The sequence below is a fragment of the Pteropus alecto genome, unplaced genomic scaffold (assembly GCF_000325575.1).
Source record: "Pteropus alecto unplaced genomic scaffold, ASM32557v1 scaffold60, whole genome shotgun sequence".
Taxonomy (NCBI): Eukaryota; Metazoa; Chordata; class Mammalia; order Chiroptera; family Pteropodidae; genus Pteropus; species Pteropus alecto.
In genome coordinates this window covers 6,612,438-6,638,228 of record NW_006430726.1, presented here as the reverse complement: position 1 = coordinate 6,638,228, position 25,791 = coordinate 6,612,438, and the positions used below count along the sequence as shown (strand labels likewise).

Here is a 25,791-nt window from a genome sequence, read left to right as displayed (position 1 = left end):
GCTTCCGCGGGGCCCGGGGACGCGGACTCACCGAGGGGAGACTCTGGAGTCGAGGTCTGCGCGGGGAGCTTCACTCCGCGGGGAACGATGATGACGCCGCCGCCGGGTCCGCTGCCACTATGGCCGCCGCGCGTGCGCAGAGCCGCCGGGGCGGGGCCAGGCCGCGGAAGGCCCCAGCCAAGCCGAAAGCCGAGGGATGGCTGTCCCCTCCCTCCGCGCACCGCCTTCCCTTTCCCTCCGGCCCCGCGGAATTGCTCTACTCCTGCTCTGTTCTCAGAATGGTCCCCAGTGCGTCGGAACCGCGCCGTCCGGACACTTGCACTTCAGGCTCCTCTGCCTTTCACCTGCTCAGCAGCGAGTCCCCAGTAACCTCAGTAGAAAGCAGCAGGAACCATCGCCGCACACGCGGCATTCCACCGCTTTCCCGAAACTCATGTTGCTAACGTGTCGTTGCCCATCTCTCCTTTCCACCCTTTTTCTTACCCAGTTCGGTCCCTAATAGTGAACTACCTACTCTTTCTGTTTTCGATTCGTTGGGCCAGAAAGTTGGCGAGGTCTGGAACAGACCTCGAGAGACTGATTTAGAATATCATCGTGCGTGTTTTGACATAAGGCAAGGGAGACCCACGAGGACGTGACAGCTCATGTAGTATTTCTTAGTTTAAAAAAATCATCGTGAGATTGAAGACCTTGGCGACTTCACATGCATTGATATGTTCCATCAACTCATTTTTGACGGTGCAGGGAAATCCCTTAAAGGATTAGATTTGGTCCTATTGAGTTTTTAATTACACGAGTTAATGTGAACTTTTATGCAGTCACATGGAGATCCCAGATTCGTAGGACTTGGCGGTGTCAAACCAGATTTCTTCTACAGCTTTCTGGCCCGTGTCAAACATTTGCTGTAAGTGCTTCCATCCAGTTTTTGCAGTAATCATGAGATATTCTTCATTCTCTGGGTGCAGCTGGCAAGAGTATGCAGCCATGACAAGTGACTGACAAAATCGACTGCACACAAGTAGAAACAAAGCACCCCTTTCTACCGGTGTCAGCGGGACTATACTTTCGAACCCGGCGAGGACATGACCGCCCACTTGTACAGGGGTCTTGCTTTCGACCATCATGTACATGATGGTGATTGCCACTTCGAACACATAGTAGCCATAGCTCATGTCATCAAAGTCCACAACCCCGGACACTCGATACGTAGCATCTCCACAGGCCGACTCGCTGGGCTCTATCAAAATGTTATGGTCATTAAGGTCTCCATGGTTGATGCCTGAAAGGAGAAAAATCAAGCCATGTAAAAAAGGTTACCGAACACACCAGTTCATTCTCTTTCCATAGCTCTTTCTCAGGCATGGCCGTTCAAATAATTTGATGAGTAGTCAGAGGTAAAAGAGCTAGACCCTGTTTTTCTTGAAATAAAATCATTTACTCTGAAAAGGTCAAAAGCAGTTAATTTTGGTGATGTTTTTGCTTTTGCTTCTCATCTCTCATCGACGTAAGGCCAGAAGATGGAGACTGGCGTTGCCACGAACACCTGATTTTGCCTACTAGAAGAGTCCAGGGAAAAAGAGAAGTGCCCCGAGCCAGAACTGCCAAAAAGACAGCGATAGTCACATTTTTATAAGAAGCCAAGGTTTCGGAATGGACCAGATGCGTCTTTATTTTAAGCTAGGGTTTCCAAAAACATTTTTCTGATGACAACGTAATTTGGAATGTCCCATCTTTCCACTGCTGGAATAAGTGGTGATGTTTTAAGCCAGTCCCGCCCGACGTGGGGGGGTCTGTGCTCAGTGTCGGCCCACAAGTTGTCACTAGTCTGTGTGCAATAAAAACAAATTGAGAGAGTTGAGAAAACTTTACAGCGATGTGTCACCTACGAGTGTGATCAATGATGTTCGTGTGGAAATTCATCAGCCATTACAGCGATGTGTCACCTACGAGTGTGATCAATGATCGTGTGGAAATTCATCAGCCAAATAGAAACATAAATTCCAGATGTATTACAGACCTATTACGAAAGCAAGAACCATAAAACATTAGTAAGGTAACAGAGAATAGCTTCATGACAATTCCAGATGTATTACAGACCTATTACGAAAGCAAAAACCATAAAACAGTAAGGTAACAGAGAATATCTTCATGAACATAAATAAGGTATGGAAAATGTCTACACGAGGCACAAAACACTAACCATGAAGCAGAAGACCGATGTATTTCAAACCAATAAATCGAAGTCTGTTCATCAAAACACATCTTAGAGTAAAAAGACAAGCTACAGAATGGGACAGAATAATTGTATCATATAACCAACAAAAGACTCGTATCCAGAAAATAATTGGAACTTCTAAAATCAATGAAAAAAAGATCCCAATAGAAAAACGGGCAAAAGACTCGAATAGGCACTTCGCACAAGAGTTTAACCTAAAAGCCAATAGACAGAGAAATGTATATTAAAACCACAGTGAGAAACACATCAGAGTGGCAGAAATTCAAGTCTGATAACCCCGAGAAAGTTTTCTGTTCAGCCCGTGGTAGCATAAGGTCATACAACCGCTTTGGCCAACTGGCATTATCTGATGAAGTTGAACGTAGACGTGTCCTATGACCCAGCGATGCGTCCCCAGGATACACAGCAATGAATATTCACAGCAGCGCTGCTGTTAACTGACCCAAACTGAAAACAACGCGAACGTCTTTTAATGGAATAGCTAAAGTGTGGTATATTTACGATTAGACTATTATACAGTAATAAGTTAGTGAGCTATAGCCACATGCGACGACATGGAGAACCTTACACAACAATATTAAGTGAGAAAATATTGGCAGATACAAGTGGGGAGACGAGTGAGAGCGGGGCGTCTTTTGAAGTTAGAACCGATCAAATTGGATCGGACGTGAGGTGTGAGAGGAAGCACAAAGTCAAGGCCGATGACCCCTAGCTTTTCGGCCAGGTCGACAGGTGAATGACGGGTACCATTTTAACGAGGTGAAGATGAAGGCAGGAGGGGAAGGCAGGTCTGAGGAGGAAAAGCAACGCTATTCATGTGCCACCACTTTGTACGGTGTTTCTCCACGGTGAGTGCTGGGGACCGAGCGTTGTCCCCATACATCGAAGCCCTACCCCGCAGTGTGATGGTATGTGGACGCGGGGCCTCTGGAGACGATCAGGTTGGGCTGAGGTCAGGAGGGTGGGGCCCGCGCGCTGGGATTAGTGCCCGCAGAAGAGGAGATAGCAGAGAGCTTGCTCTTTCCCCCGCGCACCCCTCTGCGTGTGAGGACAGGAGAGGAGGCAGAGCTAGCTATCTGTAAGCTGGGAAGAGAGCTCTGTCCAGGACCTGACCGTGACCAACCCCAGCCTGCTGCTGAAGCCACCCGGTCTACGGTGTTTCGTTCTGGCAGCCCAAGGGGACTCGCACAGGAGGCAAAGGGCGAAAGGCCCCCTCCGTTCCTGGCCCTTCGACCAACCCTTCATGCTGGGTCAGAGGCTAGAAAACTTGTCCATGTGCATGAGGAGACGGGCACTAGCGTGCTGGAGCATCATTTTCATAGGGGGAAAAAAAGGGGGAACTAACTGAAAATTCCATTACCAAGAGAACAGGCCCCCAAAATTACGGTATGTTCAAATAAACTGTGGCATATGCAAACTATGGAATACTATTCAGCAGTTAAAACTCGTGAACTAAATGAACTATATATATTAAATGGATCGATCTGAAGAACACGATGTCGAATTAAAAAACAGGTTGCATTTACCCAAAGTTTGAAATATGCAAAATAGTACTCTATATAATTTATGAATATACACATGTGTGGTAATGATATGAAACGTGCATGTAAACTTAGTAGGGAGGGGAGAGGGGAATGGTCAAGTTTAGAGGAGGCTTCAAATGTAGCAATTTTAAGAAAATAAAAGTGTTATTCTTTCAAAAGCGACAGGAGCAAAAAGGGCAAAATTATAAGATTTGATAAGGCTAATTTCTACCTCCACCCTTGTCCCGTGGTTTGGAGTCTGACCACTTAAATATCAAGAAAAATACTTATGTGCTTGGGGAGTGTACTCACATTCTCGAAACTGACTTAATTTGGTCATCACTTCATCCCTGTACCGCTGAATGACCTGTTCGACAATCTCGCGATTTCGATTCTGGCCCAAGGCGTGCAGATATTTCTCCAGAAGAGGAACATTTTTCAGATTCCAGATGAAGTCCTCCCGGTGAAGACTACTTAACTGTGGGTGATGGAATTTCTAATCGAAATCAAAAGCAAGAAACCGTTAGACCCTTGGCACTTAAGCCGCCACGACCGAGCGACCCGCTGTGCTAGAAGCCGGGGCCCTCCGCGGTGCAGCCGGGAGCCGGCTATGAGTCGCTGCTAAGGGGCCGCAGGTGATCACGGTGCACCTGCTCTTTTGCAGAGCGGTGCTAAAGGCAGCTTGGTGGTCACCGGAGCAGCCGCTTTCACGTTCTCGGACGTAGCCTCTCATGGAAGAAATACGTTTCACATCACAACCCAAGATACAAGCGACACGGACATATAAAGAAAAAAGCCTTGGTAAACAGTACCCAGACCATTCCACGTGGTATATTCTGATGTTTTGTATTTTATTCTATTTCTTTAAACATTTTCCTCCAAATTGATTTTAACACCACTCCCGTGACCTGGGGTGTGAAATGCTTCCCGTGACGCTTCTGTTATCACTGCCACGTCAGGGCCAAGTGGCCCTGGGGCCTGTGCTTGAATCCTTCCTGCAGGGGGCACTCTTGCGCTTACTGAGAAGGCTGTGGCCTTCGTTTTGCTGACCCGGCAGCCCCCATGTGGCCGTGTGGAGCAGCAACAGTCCTCCCACAGGACTGTCCTCGGGATACCTGAAGTCGGCACCTCCGCCCCTCAGTCCTCTCTTCTGGAGAGTAAACTTTCTAGTTCCTTCGGTTACTGCTCACGTGACATGGTTCTGAATCTCCTGACCATCTGGTGTGTTATATTCCACCGCGGATCTCTCAAAACTACCCCGAGGAGCAAGCCGTGAAACAGCGTCAGGAGCCGTGACTTCTGGGGACATTCTTATTAGGAAAGTGCTTCCAGCCCTGTCCCGGCTCTCACTTAACTCGGCTTCAGGCTCCACCTCCCTCTTTTCTCCAGAGCGCCAGCCAGAGGCGACAGGAGCTGCGGACAGAGGCCAGAGGGCAGCGGGCGCGGCCCGGCCCACCCCAGCAGCCACCAGCGGAGCACGGAGCGAAGAGAGTCGAGGCCGGCGCGCTTCGTGCGCAGCAGGAAGCCTGAGCTTCCGCGGATCTCAACACTTTCCAGACCCCGCCTCTGATACTCCCCCTGCCCACGCCTCCACTCATTTGCTCCAGGCCACAGAGGCTACCACGCCACAGATACCGGGGGACAACCGGGCCTACATCAGAGGGGGCTGCGTGCCAGCAAACACGGACAGAGTCCACGTCTCGCTCAGCCTTCTCTCTCCCACAGGCGTAACATTAAATCAATCACCACATTTGCTTGGCCCGTCTCCTAAATCTATCTCGAATCTTTTCTTGGTTCGAGCCCTCAATTGGCTTTTATCTGATCTCTGCATCAGCTTCCCTGATGCATCCCACCTCCGTTCTGGCTTTGTGCCAACCTATCCGCCACAATGACCCCCAAAGTGCTATGAACTAGAAACCTTCGCCTGTTTAAAAACCCTCAAGGTCCCCTACTCTCTGTAAGACACAGTCCAAACTCCTTGGTATTATATATGATAACGCATTTTATCACCTGACTCCGCCTTCCATTTCCAACTTCGTCCCATCTCTCGCACGTTTAACCCCGATTCTGCAGCCACGATGAATGACTCAGAGCCTCTGGAGCACGGTCACGGCCCCTCCATGAGGTCCGCAGGCTCCTCCCTTTAGCAGGAACGCCCTTCCTCCTTTTCTCTGTCTATCTGATGGATCCCCAACTTTCGATAACCAGCTCAGAGTTTTGTTTTGTTATGAAGCCCTCCTCGAATACCTACTATGCATTGCTAGACACCAAGAATAAAAGATGAACGATTAAGACATACACCAATTTCTTAAGATGCTCCCTGCTTCTTACGTAGCAGATGTCACAGGAAGCACAAACACATAACAGATAATTACGAAACCACATGTGGCGTCTGTTACCCTGTGAACCAGGCCTCCCGGTGTTCATGGCCTTGTGCAGCTGCCCCCACTTAACTCTGGGGTTAGACATGTCACTTGCTTTGGTCACTGGGACATAAACTAGCATGATTCAAGCAGAGGCTTGATGAGCATTTGTATACTGGCGCTTGTCCTCTTGGAACTCTCTCAGAAGCCAGCAGCACGTTGCAAGGACGTCCGGGCCACCCTGGAGGATGAAACGCCTCGTGAGAAGAGGCCACACGAAGTGGAGCTGACGTACCTCAGTGAGCTCCCAGCCGAATACAGCTGCACGAGCGACCGCCAGCGACACCAAGCAGAGCAGACCCACAGAATCATGAGAAATCAATCACAAGTGTTTTGAGCCACTGAGTTTTGGGATGGTTACACAGCAACGGATGACTGGGACACAGTGCAATAAGCAGAGCGACAGAAGGATGTCCGAGCTCCGAAGCAGCGAAGAGAAGGAAGCGATCACCTCTGTGCAGCGTGGGAAGCTGAGGGTCCGGGAAGACGTCACAGAGGAGGTGATGCTTGAGCTGTGTGTCGAAGGATGAGGAGTGTGCGGAGCAGAGGGGAGGTGTCGCTGGCTGGGAAACTGGCACAGGCAGAGGCACTGACACATAAAACCAAATGACGCTCAGGGAACTACAAGAAGTTCCACGGTGGTGGCCAGAAAAACACGAAAGGAGAGACACGGACGAGATGAGGGGCGGAGGCCACGACGAGGCCACACGGGGCCTCGTGTGCCAGGGATGCTGCAGATCGTGGCCTTAATTTTGAAGGCAGGGAGAAGCCACTGAAAGGTTTTAACTATGGAGCCGACATGGTCCGATTTGTAATTTAAAAAGTCAGTCTGGACTGGTCTAAAAAATCGATTCGAGAGGATAAAAGCCCTAAATGCAGGGACGCTACAGGGTAAGCCTGGGTAGTTGAGGCAGGAATGGAGGGCAGCAGATGGAGTAGAGACACCTGCGGGGTTGAACGGACAGGAGTCCTTACCTTCCCCCGGTGCCTGGCATGGAAGACGTACTCAGTGAACACTTGTTGAATAAATGAAGATGTGTTGTGGGTGGGTCTGGAAAATATCTGTCATCGTTTCTATAGGACAAAAACATCCTTCATACAAGTCATGTCATCCATCCATCACTTAGCGCTGGCTTCATACAGAGCTCTGGCTCATTACACCCGCCTGACGTTAATTTGTGAATACAGACTGTTTTCAGTGAGCAGCATAAAGAATATCATGAATTTCTAAAAATGTAGGTGATCCCGCGAATACGCCAGTGAAGCACAGAGGCGGCAGAAAGAAGCCTTCTGTCATAAATGCACGCATCTAGGACCGCCTCCTTTGTAACACTTTAGGAGGCGCCACACATGAAAACAGAGTCTGACCCTGGGTTTATTTTAAAAACAAAATCGAGCAAACGCAAACAAGTCAAAAATTCTATAAACAAAATAAAACCCCCGATCTTACCTCCAGTGTCTTATCCAATTTGGCAGCTAGCCGCCCGATCTCAAACAGTAGCTGGGGGCCCATGGGAACCTCAGCTATGGGTCTTCCTGGGAGGTAAGTCAGCAGCCTCACCAAGTAGCTTTTGATTTCGGAGCCACTATCTGCACAGATAGAAGGTATATCCTGTGAAGTAGTCTCAAAAAAATGAGAGGCTAGTCTACCTTTGTAATTATTATTGAAAAGAATAGAAGTCAGACAGCAAGAAGGAAAAAAAGGGCTAATGTAAACAATGCCCAGGATTCCATGAAGCAAGGCTGAGTGGATCAAGCAAGAAGGGAGAACCTTAGAACACTGGACTGGGGTGGCCATTTACGTACCAACAGAATCATAGTCCCAGCTCTGCCGGCCCAGCTCTAAATGTTCATCACCTACTGTGGTAAGTGAATGCCTAAAACACTTATTCCTAAGTTCACAATTGAGGAAAGTGTAATATAAAGAAAAGACTGTTTCAGAATCACAGTTTCTCCAGGAGCAAACTGGGGAGCGGCCTGTGCTGGGAACACAAGGCAGTAACTACTCCTTGGGGGCAGTAAGGGGCGCAGGTGTCTGGACCGATGCAAATTAAGAAAGAATGAGTGAACAGTAAGAAAAGTCAAAACGTCAAACCTTAAAAGACTGCAAGGCATTGATTTCAGGCTGCCGCTTGGAGAACTCCATTAGGTACATCTTAGCATCTTAGCGTTTAGAGGTAAAAGGGACCAAGTTGCAGAGACGAGGATTTGTAGCCTTAGGAATGTATGTGGCATGCCCCGGGTCACATATACGGTAATGACGGAGCTGGGACCTAAGATTCCTGACTTCTACTTCTGTATCTTTTTCTATTACAGCACAGCACCAAAATATACGGCTTGTGTGAATACAAATATTTAATTATTTTTCTGTTTAAAAAAAAAATAACAACAAAACGTTCCCCTGATTTCCACGTGTCTTCTAAGAATCACACCAGATCCGCTCTGCTCACTTCTGAACGAGAGCCCCAGTCGCCACTTTGGTGATGCTGTGGCTTCTCCCGACTGCTGAAAAAACCAGCTTGTTCACACTCGGAGTGACGAGCCTGTGCTTGATATTCCTACTGAGCCAAAACGCAGCGAGGTGCGCGGACCGGCGGTGACCGGCGAGTTGGGGATCTTACCTACGGACACGAGGGAGGTTATGTTGTCTCCCTTCGTACGACACACGGAGGCTGTTGGAAACCCAGCCGCTCTCAGAAACATGATGATGCAGCTCTGCACCTCGATCAGGTCTGGAGTTTTGCTGGACTCGGTGTTGTTTATTTTGAGGACATACTCAGTTGGGCCATCTGCAGTGTCTTTCGCTCTTGAAATGCATATATGGAAATTCTGGTCATCATAGCTAGGAAGTGGCCGGATCTTGGAAACTTTGAACCCAAATACTGATTCCACTAGTGCACATGCTTGCGCCTCACTGAAAGCGGGTTTGGCGAAAGCCCGTGATCGCTGATCATCCCCACTCAACATTATGTCCAGGGGAGACAATCCTGGAAAAGATTATATATAACATACAATTGTTATATTTATTTTAATAATCTTCCTTAAGACAGGCCACTAACATTTCTCAACATTGCTTCTGTACTTCTGTTTATTAGTTTTGACTCATAAAGTTATCAAATCGAATCGGTAAATGAGATTAAAAAATAGCTGTTTTGGCAGGTGAATAAAAATCCTTGTACCATAAATTATTCATAAACTCACTTGCAGACTGAGGGTGTGCTTCCAGGGACAGAGCGCAGACCAGGAAAGCACCTCGGTATCACTTAGTCTAAGTCCTACCTGCATGCTCCCCCACAATCAACTTTATTTACAGGGGAAATTTAGGTCCCAAGAGGTTAAGTGCCTTGCCCAAAATTACATACCAAGTTACAGTACGAACTCACTTCTCTAGACTCCTAACCCATGATTATGTCCTTTTGACTACATTACCATTAGTTTGAGTGAAAATATAAATTTGAGCACAGTGATCTAACTTTTACATCCACGTTTTGTTAAATTATAAGATCATCACCTAGCTTATTACGCATACTTAGAAATCAATGTAGCCTAAGGAGATATTCTCAAGAACATGGATTTGAATTGAGTTATGGAGTGTTATCTGGGTAGACAGGATGGGAGAGACTGTTTTCCTCCCCTTGGTAATGCCATCTCGGCTACTTTGGGAACCAAATATTTAAGATCTTTGCAATCTCGCTTCCCTCTTCCCCCGAAATAGTTTTGTTTCCAGTCCTTCCTTCGGACTAAGTTGTAAATAATTAACAACGTCTTGGGGGTGGGTTGCATTTTAGGGTACAATTCTGATTGCTGCTCAAGGGACATAGTGTTTTATACATAGAGTCCCGTGAGCAGTGAGCTCTTATTGACAAATCAAAACGGCTGTGGTTTTGGGCAGAGAGGTGGCACGAGGAAACTTTCCAGGAGGAAAATGTTCTCTATCTTGACTAGGCTTTGGTGTCATGGTATATACATTTGTCAAAACCCAGCTTAAAATTTAAGTAAGTGGAAGATCTGTGAATATCACTGAATATAAATTTCACCCGGGGGGGGGTGGCGGGGTGGGAAAGGCCTTGTGAGAAACTGTGACAAGGAGATATGGGTGGGGTCTTGGGACTTTCTCGGAGCTCCCAGAACCAGACCATGTGCCTGTTAAGTGGAACCACCATGAAAGCCAAAGCCCAAAATGCTCCAGAGAGGAGGAGGGGATAAAGCCCAGGGAGGACACAGGGCTCTCCCACGGGACGCCCTCCCTTGCCTCAGCCCCAAGACTACAGCCTGATGACCCAAGTGATACTAAGAATATAACCCTCCAACGCCACTCCCGCCCCATTCCCGCCTCCCTGATCCTCCCGCCCAAAGTGACTTCTGCACCACTGCTCCGTTCCCACAACCTGTAACACAGTCGGTGCATCCGGCCCATCTTCTCGTGTTTACTTTCTGACCTCAGCATTTGCTTTCAGAAGCAAATGAAGTCGTTCAGATTTTGTTCACCAAAGATACTGACAAAGCCTGAATGAGGTTTCAAAACAATCTTTGCATCTGAAACTTCTGGGAACTGGCATATCCTGTATACACTTAAGACTTTATGTGGAATTTTAACATTCCTTCTGGAGATTTGTAAACTGGTGTAAGGTCAGTATTCAGAATGTAATATGAACTAAAGCTTTAAATACAAGAGGAAATCCTGGTGTCATTTTCCCTCCTACAGTGTTAAGGGAAAAAAAAATTTTTTTTTAAAGTATTAAGAATAATGCTGAATTTGATATAAATTTTAAATCCTTAAAGTTGGAGGGAATCTTAGGAGCAACTGTGAAGGCCGATCTCCCTCCCAGGTCTAGAAAATGTTCCTTTAGCATTTTAAGCTTCTGCTGAAGAGCCGTTTTCTAAATCCGTGTAAGCAGGGCTGCCAGCTCTACCCACCAGGACAGCCTGGTGTAACAGAAGCTGCTGTGCCAGACCCGTGGGTTTTACAATAAAAAAAAAAAAACTTGAGGAAAAAAAGAGTCGCTACATTTGGGAGAAATAAAATATATTTTAGTGCCAGCTGTGCTACCAGCCCCTGAAACTTGGGACCATTCACATCTCATCCTAAAAGTTCTTTTTGACCTTAACTTTGCCTTTTGCCTTTGTACACAAGGACTCCACATCACGTAACTAATGGCACCCATCAAGTCAGTTCTTGAAAGTAAATAAATACAGAGAAAGCAATGTGTTCATCAGAAACGCGTGTCTTAACCGAGTGTCCGTGTGCACCGACGGGGCGAGGAAGGGAATTCAAATCCGGTAGGTGGTCGGTCTACACCCGCTGCCTACAGGGTTTTTCTTAGCTCCTGAGGAAGCCCCCAGGAAGCAACTGTTTTCCGACTCCTAGGCTTACGCCCGAACCTCCCGACCTCTGCCCAAGGAGGGGGCACTGGGGAGGGGGCTCTGCGCTCCTCGCTCCCCGCGTTACGACGCCCCGGGAGCTGCGCCTGGGCGTGGGCCCCCGTCTACCCTGCGCCTTCCCAGGGGGGATGGCGGGACTACGCGGGCGCGTCTCCGTGCCCCAGCACCCGGCCCGGGTCCCGCCGGCCATCGGTGGGACGAGGTGCACAGCGTTAGCATGCTGGCGAGGTCCAGGCGCCCCGGGGGTCCCCCCACTCCAGCTCTGGGGTCTCGGGCAGCCGTCTGGGTCACAGCTGCCGTCAGGTTGGGGGACCCGGCGGGTCTGAGGGGAGCCCGAGGCACCGACCGGCGGCCCCGGCGGCCCCCGCGGCCCCGGCTCGCCTCTGCGTCCCCACCCGGCTCACCCTCGGCGCCCCGCGGTCCTGAGGCGGCGCCCGCTATCCAGCAGCCGCGGCTCGGGTCTCGCGCGGGGCGGTCGCGCCAGACAGGTTCCTCGGCTCGTCCCTCCCCCGAGTCCGCGAAGCCAGACTCCTGATTGGCTCTTGAGATCCGCCAGTCGGCGTAGACTACGGGAAGGCGAGGCTGAGGACGGAAATTCCGAGATCTGGCCCCGCCTTCCCTCGGTGCTCACCCAGTCAGAACCCGGCTGCCCCGCCGCAAGAACAGGGATCCTTGCTTCTGATTGGCTCTTCGAGGTTCCGCACCGCCCCCTCGGGGAAGCAGCCCTGTAGCAGGCTTCCGACTTGGAGTGGCACCTCGCAGTCTGCCTGGTCCACGTAGGAGACTTCCGGGACTGTTTCTCTCAAGATTTCAGGGGTTTGGGCACAGCTCGCGTCCTTTTTCTCTGTCCTTGCTCTCCTTCCTTTCCTGCTGGCAGCACGCGTCCCCGAGACCGCCTTCGCAAGCGCTGCCCGGGGCGGACTGGAACCCATCCGGCCCCTGGAACTGCACAGTTCGGATTGGAGGTCCCGGGAGTCGGGCCGGCTGCGTTCTGCACGAGACCGAGCACCCAGGATGCTGGAGGATAGGATTCGAGATGGTCTTACGTACCAAACAGGCCTGCGCGCTCCTAGTGCTGGTGAGGGACTGAGCTCAGGGGGCAGAGCGCGTCTTCACTCAGCTTCCAGTTTACGCTCTTGCCACGGCACCCAGCGTTCTCCTCTTCCCGAGCCACTGCATTCAATGATGATGTCAAGGGAGCGGGGAGGTTTCCCGGGGCAGGGGTGACCACAGTATAGGTCTGGTGTGATGACTGGTTCACTTACACTGAGCAAGAATGCTGGCAGTTGGGTCCGAACCTTTATTCAGCTAGTGCAATCTGCGGATTCTCTCCCTGCAGGACAGTGCAGATACATGGATTTTCAGGAAGCTACTACGGAACCCAGGTGTCACGGCCACAGTAGGTGGGTGACCCTCATCGTTTCAAGGGTACTCGGCTGTGACAGAGCGCGATGCACGTCTGCAGCCAGCAGGACGTCTCCGATAGGTCAGAGCACTCCGTCTACTGAGGATACAGCAGGCTCGGGTTATCTACTGTCGCCTTGGTTTTGACTTGGACGTTTCCCAAACCTCTACTGTGGGGTGGCCCCTTCTCCCTTTAGATTTGGTTCTTATTTCCTTCACTTCTAATCTCGGAGGAGCAGGCTGACTTTTTACAGCCTCAGGGCGACATTCTTACCCGTCTCATCCCTTTAGGTTGTGTAAGGGCCAACTTTGATTGGGATTTTCCGTAACCAGAATCTGACTCCTACTGGCCCAGTTGGACCCTCGGCCCGCCATTCCCTCGGCAGCTCCTGAACGCGTTCCACCTTCTCACTATTCTGCCTATTGCAGTTTTCCCCCCTCCTCTTCTCGGGATGACGGAATGGGAGTGAAGTTTGAATCTGGAAATCGGGGTGAGAATTGAAGACAGGGCTTCCAGACCCACCTCTGCCTCCTTTGGCTTGCCTCTTTCCACTTACTGCGCCTTCCTTGGAAATACTGCGTTTTGCATCTTGCCCTTTTCACGCTAAAGGAGCATATCTTTGCCTTTAAGAACATCTTCATGCAGAAATCCTATGTGCCTTTTTAAGTATGTCTTTGAGATACACTGCGCAGTCGTATTGCTGGATCGAAGACAATCTAAGGTTCGAACAATGCTGGATCGAACATTTCTAAGGTTCTTAACACTTGCTGCTAAGTCATGTTTTTCCTCAATAACTCCGATCCTGGATATCATGATGAAAAACCTCCACCAGTCCGGTGGACAGAAGTGTCATGTCATTGTCACATTAACAATTCTTTTCTTCCTCACCTGGCCACTGGGACAGTTAAGTAGTAGGTCTTAGAGAGTTCAGAAATCGACTGGAATGAAGGAAAACGAAATTTGCAGAGTGATTTTGTATTATAAAGTGTCTTAAAAAATGTAATAGCCTGGTGGTTTTATATGTCCTTTAACTAGATAGTGCAGGTTGTTTAAAATGCTCAAAATTCAGTGCCAACATCATGTGGACACAAAATTCAGTGACAACACAATTGTCATTCTACAAGCAAATATGTGGGGATTACATATATACATCTGCTTTTGCAATGGATGGGTCCCACATTCAAAATCTACTAAATACAAACTTTATAATCTAATATCCTGGGGAAACTTATCCGTCCCCCACTCACATCAAATCAAAATGAACGGAAGCTAAACGAATTTATAATTAAAAAGCAAAAGTGGCATCAAGTGAAAATGGTAAGCCAACAAAATTCAATAGTGGTAACGCACTAAGTTTCCTCCAAAACTCTGATATTCAAATAATCGGCACGTGTCTATGTTGGTATTAGCCATGGTAATGTTGACAAACTTAGAATACTGAATTGGATCCTTAGAAACTTAATAATGTATCAGTTGGGGCTGATGAATGCCAGATTTTAATAAACGTTCCTCACCCATTTAGGTTGCCGTTAAGAGTGGAATAATGGAAAGGGAGGTGGGCAGCTGACCTTGTTTACAAAACGTGATCTGAGGGTGGGGGCCCGCGGTCCCGGCTTCCAGCTCTGGATGACGCTTCATGGAAACACTGAGGAATGGCCAGTGGAGGAGGTGGCAACATCAGCCAACGTTCTGAAGCACACAGGCTCAGGAAAACGTAGCACCTCCATCCTACATCGAGAAAAGGCCATTTCTTCCTGTAATACACGGCTTACAGCTCGAGACCTCGATTTGGTCCTCAATGTCCACTTTAATAAGTCACCTCCACGACGAAAGATCTACGGTATGAAGGTTATGTGCAGTGTGGCTGTGGGGGGTCCAAGTATGTATTTCATGTGTAGTTGTGCCGAAGTGCTTTATGAGGCGTAGACAAATCGGGGAGAACCAGAATGAGCAGGTGTAAGCTCCCAGGAGACGGACTCCAGCTCGAAATGAAGTCTGTGTTTCCGTTCAGACTGCAGTGACGGCAGGGGCCGCCCCGCACAGGACAGGCTGCCCAGTTAGATGTCGTTTGTGCACGGATCCTGCTTTGGGTGAGAGAGTATACCGTCTTTCAACCCTAAGACGTGATCCCATGAATGTCAGACCTGTTGGAACGACACTCGAATCGAGTTCAACTTTACTTGCTCCGTCGGGGCTAACCCTCTTCCAAACTTCTACCTGGGTTTTCGCTCTCACCGGCCCTGGAATAGAAAGGAACATTGTCCCCAGATGCCAGGATGGCAACCGTGGCCCGCATTTTGGCCGTCACGTTGGGAACAACTAAAGTCCGAAAACTCAGATAACACGTTTGAAATTTTGGGATGCCATCCTCTCTCTTGAGTCATGGTGCTTATTTCTAATGACCACAAAATATTTTACATTGAGTCAAATGTGATAATACAATTTTCTTTATTAAAAATAATTTACAGCATCAATAACATATGCACAATTGTCATCGACTGGACTTTGCCTCCAATATATTTCTATACAATACTTAACATTACTGAACTTAAAACTGTTACACTGTTTTGTTGGCTTTAAATAACTGACAACGATCTGGAGTTACTTAAGTGAGAGACACGGTTTCGTAGCCACATTGTGTGTTAAGTTGATAGAAGCCTAAGTCCATCTCCTTCCCCTTTATTTCTCCAAAGCAAACCAAACCAAGAGTCAACACCGTGTCAGAACCTTCTCCCCAAACCGCGAGGCAAAAGAAAGGCGTCTTTTAATTCGACCATGGAAAAATGTCAGTCCAATCGTTTCTCCCCATCCTGTCACTCATCACCGAGGAGGCGATGCACACAACACTGTCAGCAAAAATGCAAATGACTAGGACTCTGATTTTGGTCTTAGCTATACTTCTCCCCTCCGCCGCCTTTAGTACCACTTAAGTTTGATCACCAGTGAAAACTTAGCAATCTGGCTAAAGGAATTCTGATGCCTCTCATTCACGTCACCTTGGACATCTGGAGATAGAACAGGAAAGAATGACAATGGTCATCCTGGGAACTTGTTAGTTATACTAATGGCGATTCAGTGGTCGGATGACATTTTCCCTGATATCATTTATTGGAGCAACAAAACCCAGAGAACGAAACACAGAAACGCTACGTAGCATAATGTGCTTGAAGGTGACAACGCTGATTTTCTTCTCTTATGTAACCATTATACTTCCACGGTATCTGTTTTTTAAACATAAAATGACCCAGATGTAGTTAACGAAGGAGATAAGTAAAACAATAGAAACCAACAGACGCCACGTTTTCGCAAACACACTATTTGGCTAGAGGCAGAAGTATAAGGTACACTGGGACATACATTCGCAATTCTCCTCCCCAACGGATAATCATGCTTCTCGAGATTTTTGGTTCACTGAATATAAGCAAGAGATTAAGGAAACCTCGATCCCTTCCTCACACTCAAGATTCGCTTGTACTATCACTGGACGAGGTGGACTGGAAGTTTAAGTGCTTCATTCACAGCTGGCTAGCTTTATCATCTTCGACTCCCGGATCAGCTGTTTATGGCGATGCCCAGGCCTCTGCCCACAGGCTGCATGTTAGAGTACGTTTAAAAATAATATAGGTGCCACCCCGAACGTGGAATTATCATTTCTTCAAAGCATGTCACAGATACTTAACATTCAACTTAACTTCTCAATCCCTAACTCATGTTTTCATGTAAATTAAAAATACATGCACTGACAGACACATGGTACACTAAAAATCAAGAACACGATGATCTGAAAGTACCACAGAAAATATTTATAAAAAAATTTAAATAAAAAAGGGAAACTTTTGTCACACTCCAGCCCATCTAATTGTCTAACATATTATCTGCTGAATATTTTCAAAAGATTGTGTGATTGATTATGTGCAAAAGTCTCAGTGGTCTTTACCCACTGGTTTGATAGTTGCAGCATTTTAGCTTAAAACAAATAATTTACTCCGTGTAGTGTGAGCCAACTCTGAATTGCAGTAAATCAGGTCACTTGATGATCTTCGTGTGAAAACAAAACTCACTGCACTCGACCTTCTGCCTACTAAGTTTAATTTCTTCATTTAAAAAAGGGGGCTTAGGACTTTCTGGAATCAGTTAGCCAATCTTCTTCTTCTTAAAAGTCGCCAAACTTCTTGCGGACAGAACACGTGAGGTGGTAACGGACATGCATCTACGGTGCTCAGCCACAACTTAAATGTTTTACGCCGATGGTCAGCTTCAGCTAAAACGAAAACATAAAGCCATTCATAGAATCGTGCGCCCCAAGTAAAACAATGATTCAAACGACAGAAAATCAATCTAAATAACTAAGAAATAACCAACACTTTAAAATGCTCAGGGTTGAGCAACCATGTAATTTAGGGGGGGTCATTTCCAGTCTAGGGGAAATCATTTTAGTGTTTAATGATTAAATAAAGTTCTCTTCGGTAACTCTAAATGAGTGGGATTTTGGTTAATGACATCTAAAATTGGGTTACAGGAAGTTACACTACCGTGTAAATTGAGTGAAATCATCTAATCCGATTAAGATGCCGTGGCTAATGTGTGGTGCTTGTCAGCTGCCCTCTGCCACCACCCGTGCTGATGGGGAGGAGACCTTGCCGACTGCACAGAGTGACTGTGCCTGGGGCAGCTTCCACCCCTTGCGGCCAGACGGAGACAGAGGGCAACCCCGGCTCGTGGCACAGACCGACAATGCCGACTGTCCCCGGCACAGTTCCGAAAAGGAACCGATGTACCTGGAAGTCCACTTATAAATCAGAGTCCGACTTCCACAATCTCAGAATCTGATCTGGCTCCTTGTATTTTAATCTCCTACTTAAACCAACAAACAGCAGTATACAGTTTTATGGGTGCAAAACTAAACAAACAACTTCGGGAAGGTTATTCATATAAGAATCTTCAACACAAGTTCAACTTCCGCCTTTATTTACAAAATGGTCTGATAAAATATCCCCTCATAGGTCTCTTCCATAACACGCTTCACACGCTGATTTTAGCAATGTTAATAGCACCATTCGTATATTATTTAAAATCAAGAAGATTTCATTTCTGTCTCTATGTTGATTCACCAGCATTTACATCCATGGATGAGATCAGTGAGCATCCGGAACTGTCTGTGGCTCCATGGCGAGGTTTCCTGGGTCCAGCACAAAAGGCTTTGTGTGCAGTGACCAGTTAGGAACGGTGTCCGTGGCGAGCAGATACTATGAGAATTTTCGTGCCACAAAGTTTAATAATCCTCCATGTTTGTACAACGTTACTTCCACGTCATTTTCAAACGAAGCGATCACGCTGAATACTTTTCCAGTGCTTGTCTTTAAACAAACAGAAACATCTCACGTGAGTGCTAATACCTTTGGTCAGTGTCCCTTGGCAGTTAGTACCATCTGTCTTCCCGGTCAGCGATTATACCCGCCACATACTCTGTGTGGAAGACATTTCTCCTGCTTGAAAACCACCTGAGATACCTAACCATGGGCTCTGGAGTTAAGGAGAAAAACAGGTGTTTTCACGCCTAATTCTAAACGATAAATATCGTATCAAGTAGTTCGGGTTGACTTATTAACTGGGGAAGCTACACTCAGTACTCGAAGTCAGTTTTACCTGAAATACTCGTTGCATTTAACATCTGCTGCTCTCTTCCTTCTTTCTTAATTGTAAAGTCTGTGTTACTCTAACCCTGAATGCTCGACTCTGCCTGCTCCCGGGGGAGGAGCCTACGCCCGCATGAAAAAGCGAAGCAGAACAGAACGAGCTGACGGCCGGGAAAGGGCAGCTGGACACGCGCGCCTGGAGTCCACAGATCTTCCTTGTTCTGGACTGCGTGTCCAGTGCGTCTGACTTTTCCTCAAGAGACTGTATTAACGGGAAACAGAGCCGTCTTCGACCACGGCTCACGTTCACTGACCGACCCTAGCGTGCAATTGACAGTCCTTGCTTTTCTTCGCCTGACAACCATCTCTCTGAGCACACTGCACACGATCGCACATGAGAATTTAGAGATACCTTGATGTTGAGCGTAACTCCAGGGGAGAGCTCTTCAGGAAACGCTAAAGAAAACGTTTCTCGGCCGGACAGGCCCAGGGACCCCGTGCTTTGTCCCGGGAGGAACTGGAGCGGGGCCACGCCCATCCCAATCAGGTGATCCTTGTGAATTTTTTCGTAACTTTCAGCCAAAACAGCTTTCACACCCTGTAACAAAATCACATTTTACTTCCTCCGATCATCTCTGAAAGTTGCTTTACTGAGCATTTTAAAGGAAAGAAAAAATCTCCTTTTGGCCGTCCTGTAAAAACTCGGCCTAACGCTCCACACTGAAACCCGTGCTGCCTCAGGTCCCAGAAGCTTCCCGGGGAGTCTGTGCACTCGGAGCGGCCCCCTGTGAACGGGCGGCTGCTCGGCCCTCCGACGGACCCAGGAGGGTTCCTGACTGGTCACCAACACCCCTCTCGAAATGCCACTAAAGTAGAAAAATAGAGAAGCTACGAGCCCGCAGCAGCAAAGGGAAGAGGAGACAAGTAGCTGACGCAGCAGGCAGCACCGACCCCAGAGAAACAGATCAGGGCGCGACGGCAAGCAGCTCTGCGGCCACGCGCGAAAAGGACCTACGAAGGCTGGAGACTCGGAGGCGAGGTCCTCAGAGCCCCGGAGAGCTGGGCGGGGGTCCCTAGCAGCGGCAAGGTCCCCGCTCGGCCCCGCTCCAGGAGATGGAGTTTGCTCTCGGGACAAAGTAAGCTGGAGAGGCTCCAGACCCGTTTCCCAACTTCAAACAGAAAAATTTATTGTCCCCCAAGTTACTGTCCCGCCAGGCACCGCCGCCAACTATTTGGGGCGGGGCGGGGGGAGTAAAATCTGGCCCACTACGTCTTCAGTCTGTTAACCGTGATGGAGCAAATCGGAGAAAATTACACGAAAACGGGTAAGTACCATTACCAAGAGTACAAACTATTATTATAAAGCGTTAGTTTAAGACAGAATCTCCCTTCCCTCTACCACGACTTCTTCAAATAAGACTGATGTTAAGTCTCATCAGATTCAGAGTATTAATGCAACTAGATGAGTACGGAAGATATAAAATCACTTGAAAAAACCCGCAAATACTGTAAGATCCAAAGAAGCATAAAAACTCCAAATGAGCAAAATAAACTTCGCTAGAACATTACTGATAAAGAAAATACTTAAAGCTGATGTTTAAGAAAATAACATTTAAGAAGCGATACCAGCAAATACGGTCCTTTGGCAGCCCAGTCTCTTGAATTTCCTGAACCGTATTTCTTTCCTGCTAAAATGATCAGTGGGATACCTTCTTTCTGGTACAGCTCTGCAGCCTCAAATACATCTAGCTGTACACGGAAACAAACACAAAAATCTTTAATATGAATTTTGATGAGGTTAGCAATCGCCTTTGTATACGTGCTTTGTATGCGTCCTTACCGTCTGTCCTGATGGAAAGTGAATTGTTTTGGGAGCTGGTTTTCCAATAAACTTATTAAAAAGCTTGATATTTGCAAAAGTGCCTCTCGTCATCACGGCATCATTACCTCTCCGGGCTCCGTAAGAGTTGAATTCGCGAGGGGTAAGGCTAGAAGAGTTACAAAAGTTAGCTTTCATTTCAGCTAGGAAATAACCACACACTGTTCGGCTGTAAAACTTACACAAAAACACTTTTTTATTACGGGAAATTGCAAGCACGTACAAAGGTAGAGAAAATGGAACGGTGAATACCCATGCACCTATCACTAAATTACGCGAATCAACTCATGGGCTGTTTCATCTATAATCACCCCCATTAGATTATTCTGAAGCCAACTCAGATGTCATATTTCAACTATACGTATTTCAGCATGTTTCTCTAAATGACATGGACTCCTAAAAAACATCTCAGTAACAAAAAAGCAAAACAACACAAAAAAGAAATCACGATTTCTTCGCATCGGACAGCCAGTTAACAGCCGAGCGCCCCTCACCTTCCCCACGCCTTTTTTGTCGTCGTTCAAATCGGGGTCCGAACATGGCCCGTAAATCATTCGGTTGATCGAGTCTTTTTTAGTCTCTACGTTCCTTCCCTCTCCCTTTCTGTCCCCTCTTGTACTTTGTCACATGCTTTTGTCTCTAGGCTGTACTGACTGCACCTCCATGGCATCACTTCACGTGCCATTCTGTCCCCTGTACTCTTACGAACCAGACATCACATCTACTGGCTGGAGAAGATCTGTCTCTGACTGGGCACCGACCAGGCCTGGCCTCATGCATGCAGCCCTTACAGCCCGCAAAGCACACGTCTAAATGCTGTGCTCCAACAGCTGGGGCGGGGGCGGCTGGAACCAATCACCAGGCTTTATTATTTGGTTCGTCAGACTAAGCTGACTTTTCAACAAAGTAGCACTAAAAAAAGGAAATTCCTGTTTCCAATCACTGATTTATTTTATTTAGCCTGCAAGCGCTTGACCTCAAATAGCAATTTCAAGTTCTGAAGTTCTAAGGAACGGCAGGTACAACAGGTACCCCAGGCAGACACTGCAACAGTGTGTACCCGCTGGATAAAGGAGCCTCTCGGACACCCGGGGACCGGGCGCACGTACCCTCTATTTGTCAGGTACTTGGCAGCAGCGCTGCTTCTGGCGATGCTTCCTGCAGGCGATATGTGGTCTGTCGTGACACAGTCCCCCAGATGTAACAACACGTGGGCGTTCTCGATGGGCTGGAGTGCAGCGGGCTCTTTGGTCTAAAAGGTGAGAAGAAGCTGAAGGCATTTAACTCTTCGAGACCTTTTTTAACTTCATAACCACCTTTCAAAGATGAAGCAGTGAAACAGTACTTACAAGCTTGTCGAAAAATGAAGGGCACCTGATGTAAGTGGACTTTAAGTCCCACGGAAACAAAACTGAGTCTGGGGCTTCTAAGCAACTCCACCGTTTATTCCCCATCTGTCAATATGGTTTCGGTTGGGAACCAAAAGAGAGAGAAAATGGAGTCAGAAAAGGCTCGTGAAGACAGGCGCTTAGGTCAGAATGAGACAAGGCCCGGCCACGCAGAAGGATCTACAGGCTCCTGAAGGCCGAGGAAGCGTGCTCTGGGGCACGCTGCCGACCTTCAGAACACGGCCATGGAGGAAGGCCTCGGCTCTGCTCGGTGCATCTGTCCATGCGGATTAGTGCGACCTTCGCACTGTGCTCATTCAGACCTCGCCGCTACCCAGCAGCCACGGCCACCACCACGGCACCTCCCGTCTGCACCCGACCACAGCTGTTCATCCTGCCTCCCCTCTGACCCGACCCTCTGTCCAAGGCAGAGCAGCCCCTTAGATGAGGATGCCCTCTGCCCAACACCTTCCGAGGACCCCCACCTCACCTCACCCAGAGGAGGAGACCACACCCGCACAAGGGCCCAACATCCCACGTGAACTCAACCCCCACCGCTCCCTGTGTCCCCTCTGCTGTAGCCACAGGCCCTCATTAGGGTCCCTCCCAACACCCTGACACTGCTCCCTCCACCTGGAAAGCCCTGCTCCTTGTCTAGAGAGGCGGCTAACTCGTTCGCCTTCTTCAAAATTTTACTCAAATGCCCTGTTTTCAACCATCCCGTATAAAACTGCGATTTACTCCCCATATCTCTTTACCTTGGTCTATGTCTGCATGGCAATATCACTTCTGAACACGTTATGTAATTTACCTAATTATATGGTGTACTATTCACTGTCTGCCTCTCCCCATGAAAAGTGTTTTGATCATCGATACATGCCAAAAACATAGTGGGTACTCAATAAATGTTTACTAAGTGAATAAATACTTTTTCTGCCCTCACAGTCTCTGTTCTTGAAGCGTGACTACACATGTGCTCACATGTGCGCAAAGCATCTCTGGAAGACGCTTAAGACACCGACATCGTCGGCCGCCTTTGATGGGGAGCAGATGGGGGAGAGCGCGTGCGGGGCAGCGGATGGGGAGACTTCACCGTCCTGTCCGTCTCTTTTAAATTCTGAACCATTTGAATGTGACAAACAAGGGCAGCTTCTATGAAACGAGCTCACAGGACGCCAGAGAGAAATGTTTGCCATACCTTTCCAGTATGTGATAAAATCAATACTAACACTCTAAGTTAGTCTCTTAGATATTAGATTCCAGACTCAAAATAACTAAGAACTCCGTATTCAAATAATGTAATTAAAAATAATGTAATTTAAATTTTTATTCTACTCAAAAAGCAAGATGCATAATATAAACAGTGACACTTTATTAAACTATTGAAAAAACAAGTGAGATTCTGACCTCTATCTTCTCTTTTAACGCTTTGAACATGGATAATATAACATGTTCTTCTTCTATCTGATGAACTTCTTCTCGACTAGGCCAAATATCATGCAGGTAAATATTCTTGCCAGCAGGGTCAGTACCTGGTTAAAAAATTTTAATGAGATTTGGTATAAAAAAATAATTCTCCCTCGAGATGTTCACATCTCTTCAAAGACAACACAGAAACCAGGTAAATGACTCAATTATTCAACGACAGAGTCCTTCAGGCTTAGCGGCTGGAAGAACTAATTACGTGCGCATTTTATATTCTTCAGATCAACAGAGACATTAATAACTATGGTTACGGGCAGACTTCCTGAAATAACTCAGAGCGGCTGGTATAAGAAGCATCTACAATGCAGCAAGTGTGGGAGAAGTGTGTGCTGGCACACATGTGTGCACATGTGTGCAAAGGAAAAGGTACCTAGAGGCTCCGTCTGGAAGTCAATGTTCACGGTGCCTGCTATGGCGTAAGCCACCACTAAGGGCGGGGAGGCAAGATAATTGGCACGAACACAATCACAAAGACGACCTTCAAAGTTTTTGTTTCCAGATAAAACTCCACAAGTAACCAAATCACCCTGAAAAAAACCACACAAATATAGTCAATTCGAGACATGTATGACGATCGTACACAAGCAACCTCAAACGTTCTCTTTTAAGAAACATCCCCGTTACTAGGTACAGGACTGTCAATCGTGTAAATACGCCAAAGCAGTTCCTTACATTATTACGGAATTACTTCAAAAATCTAAAAATTACTTAAATTATTTTATGATCAATGGGTTACTCTTCCCAAGGGGTGCAAGAACAGCAGAAAAATATATATTTTCTACAATTTCATAGTAAACTATAGTTACGAAATCCCGCGTGGCTGTCGTGCTGATGCACGCAATTTACCTGTTTGACGGCATTCAGAACTGCTTCTGATAACGGAGCTGTATTTCCCACACACGTCGAACATCCATAGCCAACTATTTCAAATCTGCATTTCAGAAAAGAAGTGTGATTGGACAGAGCATCTCAACAGGGATAAATAAGGACAAGTCTCATCTTTCGCTCCCAGCCCCGCGGTGAGGTTAACTGAAGAGCACGCTCACGGCCACGGTTAAGCTTCGTCAGCGCGTGCGCTCACGGCTCAGGGCGCTGGAGGCCGATGCTCTGTGCTGCTGGGCTGCGCGCAAACCTGTGACGAGCCTGGACGCGCAGGCGGCTCCCTACTGAGCTTTGAGGCTAACGACGCCTGGCACAGAAGCTATCACACCACGGGAAAACTGCTCGAGTGTCCCGAGCTGGAAATATAACACGACCTCTCAAAAGCAATGATGCTGGACTTCCGTCCACAGGGCTTCATTTAAACTGAAGAGTGTCAAGAGCACTGGCTACCGCCCAACCGGAGGCCCCAAGGGGCACTGCGGCCGGGTGCTCTTAGGGGTGAATCTTTCACTTCTCAACCAATTAAAGCAACCAAAGTCCCTGACAAAAATTCCAAGATGACAGAACTAAAAAATTAAATGTATAATCCTCAAAACTACTTTCAGCTGTTCTTCTAAACCCTCCACCGCAAAAACCAAAATTTATCAGGCTTGCAAAAGAATTGATGATTTATGTAAGACGGTATGTTCCAAAATACTCACTGAAAACATAATTAGCTTCAATTACCTGAGAACGTGAGAAACATAAGTTATTTTCTCCAGAGTTCAGGGACCACTTAACCTATGCTTCACAGAACTAATAACCTCATAAAAACTCAATTAAGGAAGTTAGCTCAGTTAAAAGTACAACCTGAAAGAGTCCATCCTTTTCTGAAAGCTGACTACGAAACTCATGGACAGTTCGCACTGCCTGGTACCAGCCCTTATACTGTCGGTCACCGATACCTGGTTTTCCTCGTCCGTCGCATCTTTCCATCCTGGAGCTAGAGATCACGCCTACTTCTCTGTACCCAACACATGCTGCCTTGTACACCAGATGTGCCCAGTAACGTCTGCTGAGTGATAAGGCCTCAGAAACGGTATGGGGAGGACAAGGTGACGAGTAGATGCAGGCATGTGTTTTCTACCGTCTTTGTATACGAAACGTCTGAACAAGCAGCTTCAATCCCTGATACCAGAATCAATATGAGTAGCGACCGTCACTTACCCGAGCCTACTGAGATATGGTAACACGCCACTGGAACTGAGGTAATGCGTAACCATGCCACTGCCTGGAGATAAACTTGTTCTGATGTAAGGCTTGACACGCAGACCAGCTTCGACAGCTTTTTTAGCCAAAAGGCCTGCACAGTGAACAAACAGTGATGCATTCTGGCGGTGTCCTTCCCGCCCATCGAAGGGGGAAGAATTCATTTATGCAACAGGATGATCTCCATTCATTTAGGGTAAAAGTCCAATCAGAAATTTACTCTATCTTGTCCACTTTAAACTATTGATTTGTTTCATTTAAAACAAAAAACATAGTAGATATGCTAGTCTTTACGTTGTAAATT

At 47.4% G+C, this 25,791-nt stretch overlaps 3 protein-coding genes and 1 long non-coding RNA gene across 4 annotated transcripts in view; 1 reads left to right on the top strand and 3 right to left on the bottom strand.

Annotated features, from left to right (window-relative positions):
• The window catches only part of PSMA4 (proteasome subunit alpha 4), a 6,316-nt gene extending 6,136 nt beyond the window's left edge, over positions 1–180 (bottom strand). The window contains exon 1 of the mRNA XM_006905336.3: positions 32–180. The gene's annotated coding sequence lies outside the window, so the exon portion shown is untranslated. The remainder of the gene's footprint in view (positions 1–31) is intronic.
• A 451-nt stretch (positions 181–631) lies between these two features.
• HYKK (hydroxylysine kinase) lies at positions 632–12,108 on the bottom strand. The gene is made up of 5 exons (XM_006905335.3): positions 11,969–12,108; positions 8,804–9,169; positions 7,633–7,772; positions 4,072–4,255; positions 632–1,279 (listed from the first exon to the last, which is right to left on the bottom strand). Exons 2-5 carry the CDS (start codon positions 9,147–9,149, stop codon positions 819–821), a joined length of 1,131 nt encoding a protein of 376 aa, XP_006905397.1. The 5' UTR covers positions 9,150–9,169; positions 11,969–12,108; the 3' UTR covers positions 632–818.
• Positions 12,109–12,247: 139 nt separating this feature from the next.
• On the top strand, positions 12,248–13,972 carry LOC112483839. The gene is made up of 2 exons (XR_003047796.1): positions 12,248–12,642; positions 12,904–13,972. It is a non-coding gene; the product is annotated as an uncharacterized LOC112483839 (long non-coding RNA).
• Positions 13,973–17,915: 3,943 nt separating this feature from the next.
• Positions 17,916–25,791, bottom strand: part of IREB2 (iron responsive element binding protein 2) — a 32,972-nt gene continuing 25,096 nt past the window's right edge. Inside the window, exons 13-22 of the mRNA XM_006905334.3 lie at positions 25,446–25,581; positions 24,204–24,288; positions 23,728–23,884; positions 23,280–23,404; positions 21,834–21,938; positions 21,594–21,736; positions 20,446–20,593; positions 20,232–20,354; positions 19,018–19,203; positions 17,916–18,326 (exon numbers count right to left, since the gene is read on the bottom strand). Of these exons, the coding sequence (XP_006905396.1) occupies positions 18,216–18,326; positions 19,018–19,203; positions 20,232–20,354; positions 20,446–20,593; positions 21,594–21,736; positions 21,834–21,938; positions 23,280–23,404; positions 23,728–23,884; positions 24,204–24,288; positions 25,446–25,581 (1,319 nt within the window). The 3' untranslated portion in view covers positions 17,916–18,215. The remainder of the gene's footprint in view (positions 18,327–19,017; positions 19,204–20,231; positions 20,355–20,445; positions 20,594–21,593; positions 21,737–21,833; positions 21,939–23,279; positions 23,405–23,727; positions 23,885–24,203; positions 24,289–25,445; positions 25,582–25,791) is intronic.

What these genes read in the sequence shown, in the direction of transcription:
- HYKK (XM_006905335.3), bottom strand. Translation starts at nt 9,149, where the DNA reads ATGTTGAGTGGGGATGATCAGCGATCACGGGCTTTCGCCAAACCCGCT. An exon ending in AACCTCCCTCGTGTCCGTAG is followed by an intron (nt 7,773 to 8,803) that starts GTAAGATCCCCA and finishes CTATCTGTGCAG; the next exon opens with ATAGTGGCTCCGAAATCAAA. An exon ending in AATTGGATAAGACACTGGAG is followed by an intron (nt 4,256 to 7,632) that starts GTAAGATCGGGG and finishes GATTTCGATTAG; the next exon opens with AAATTCCATCACCCACAGTT.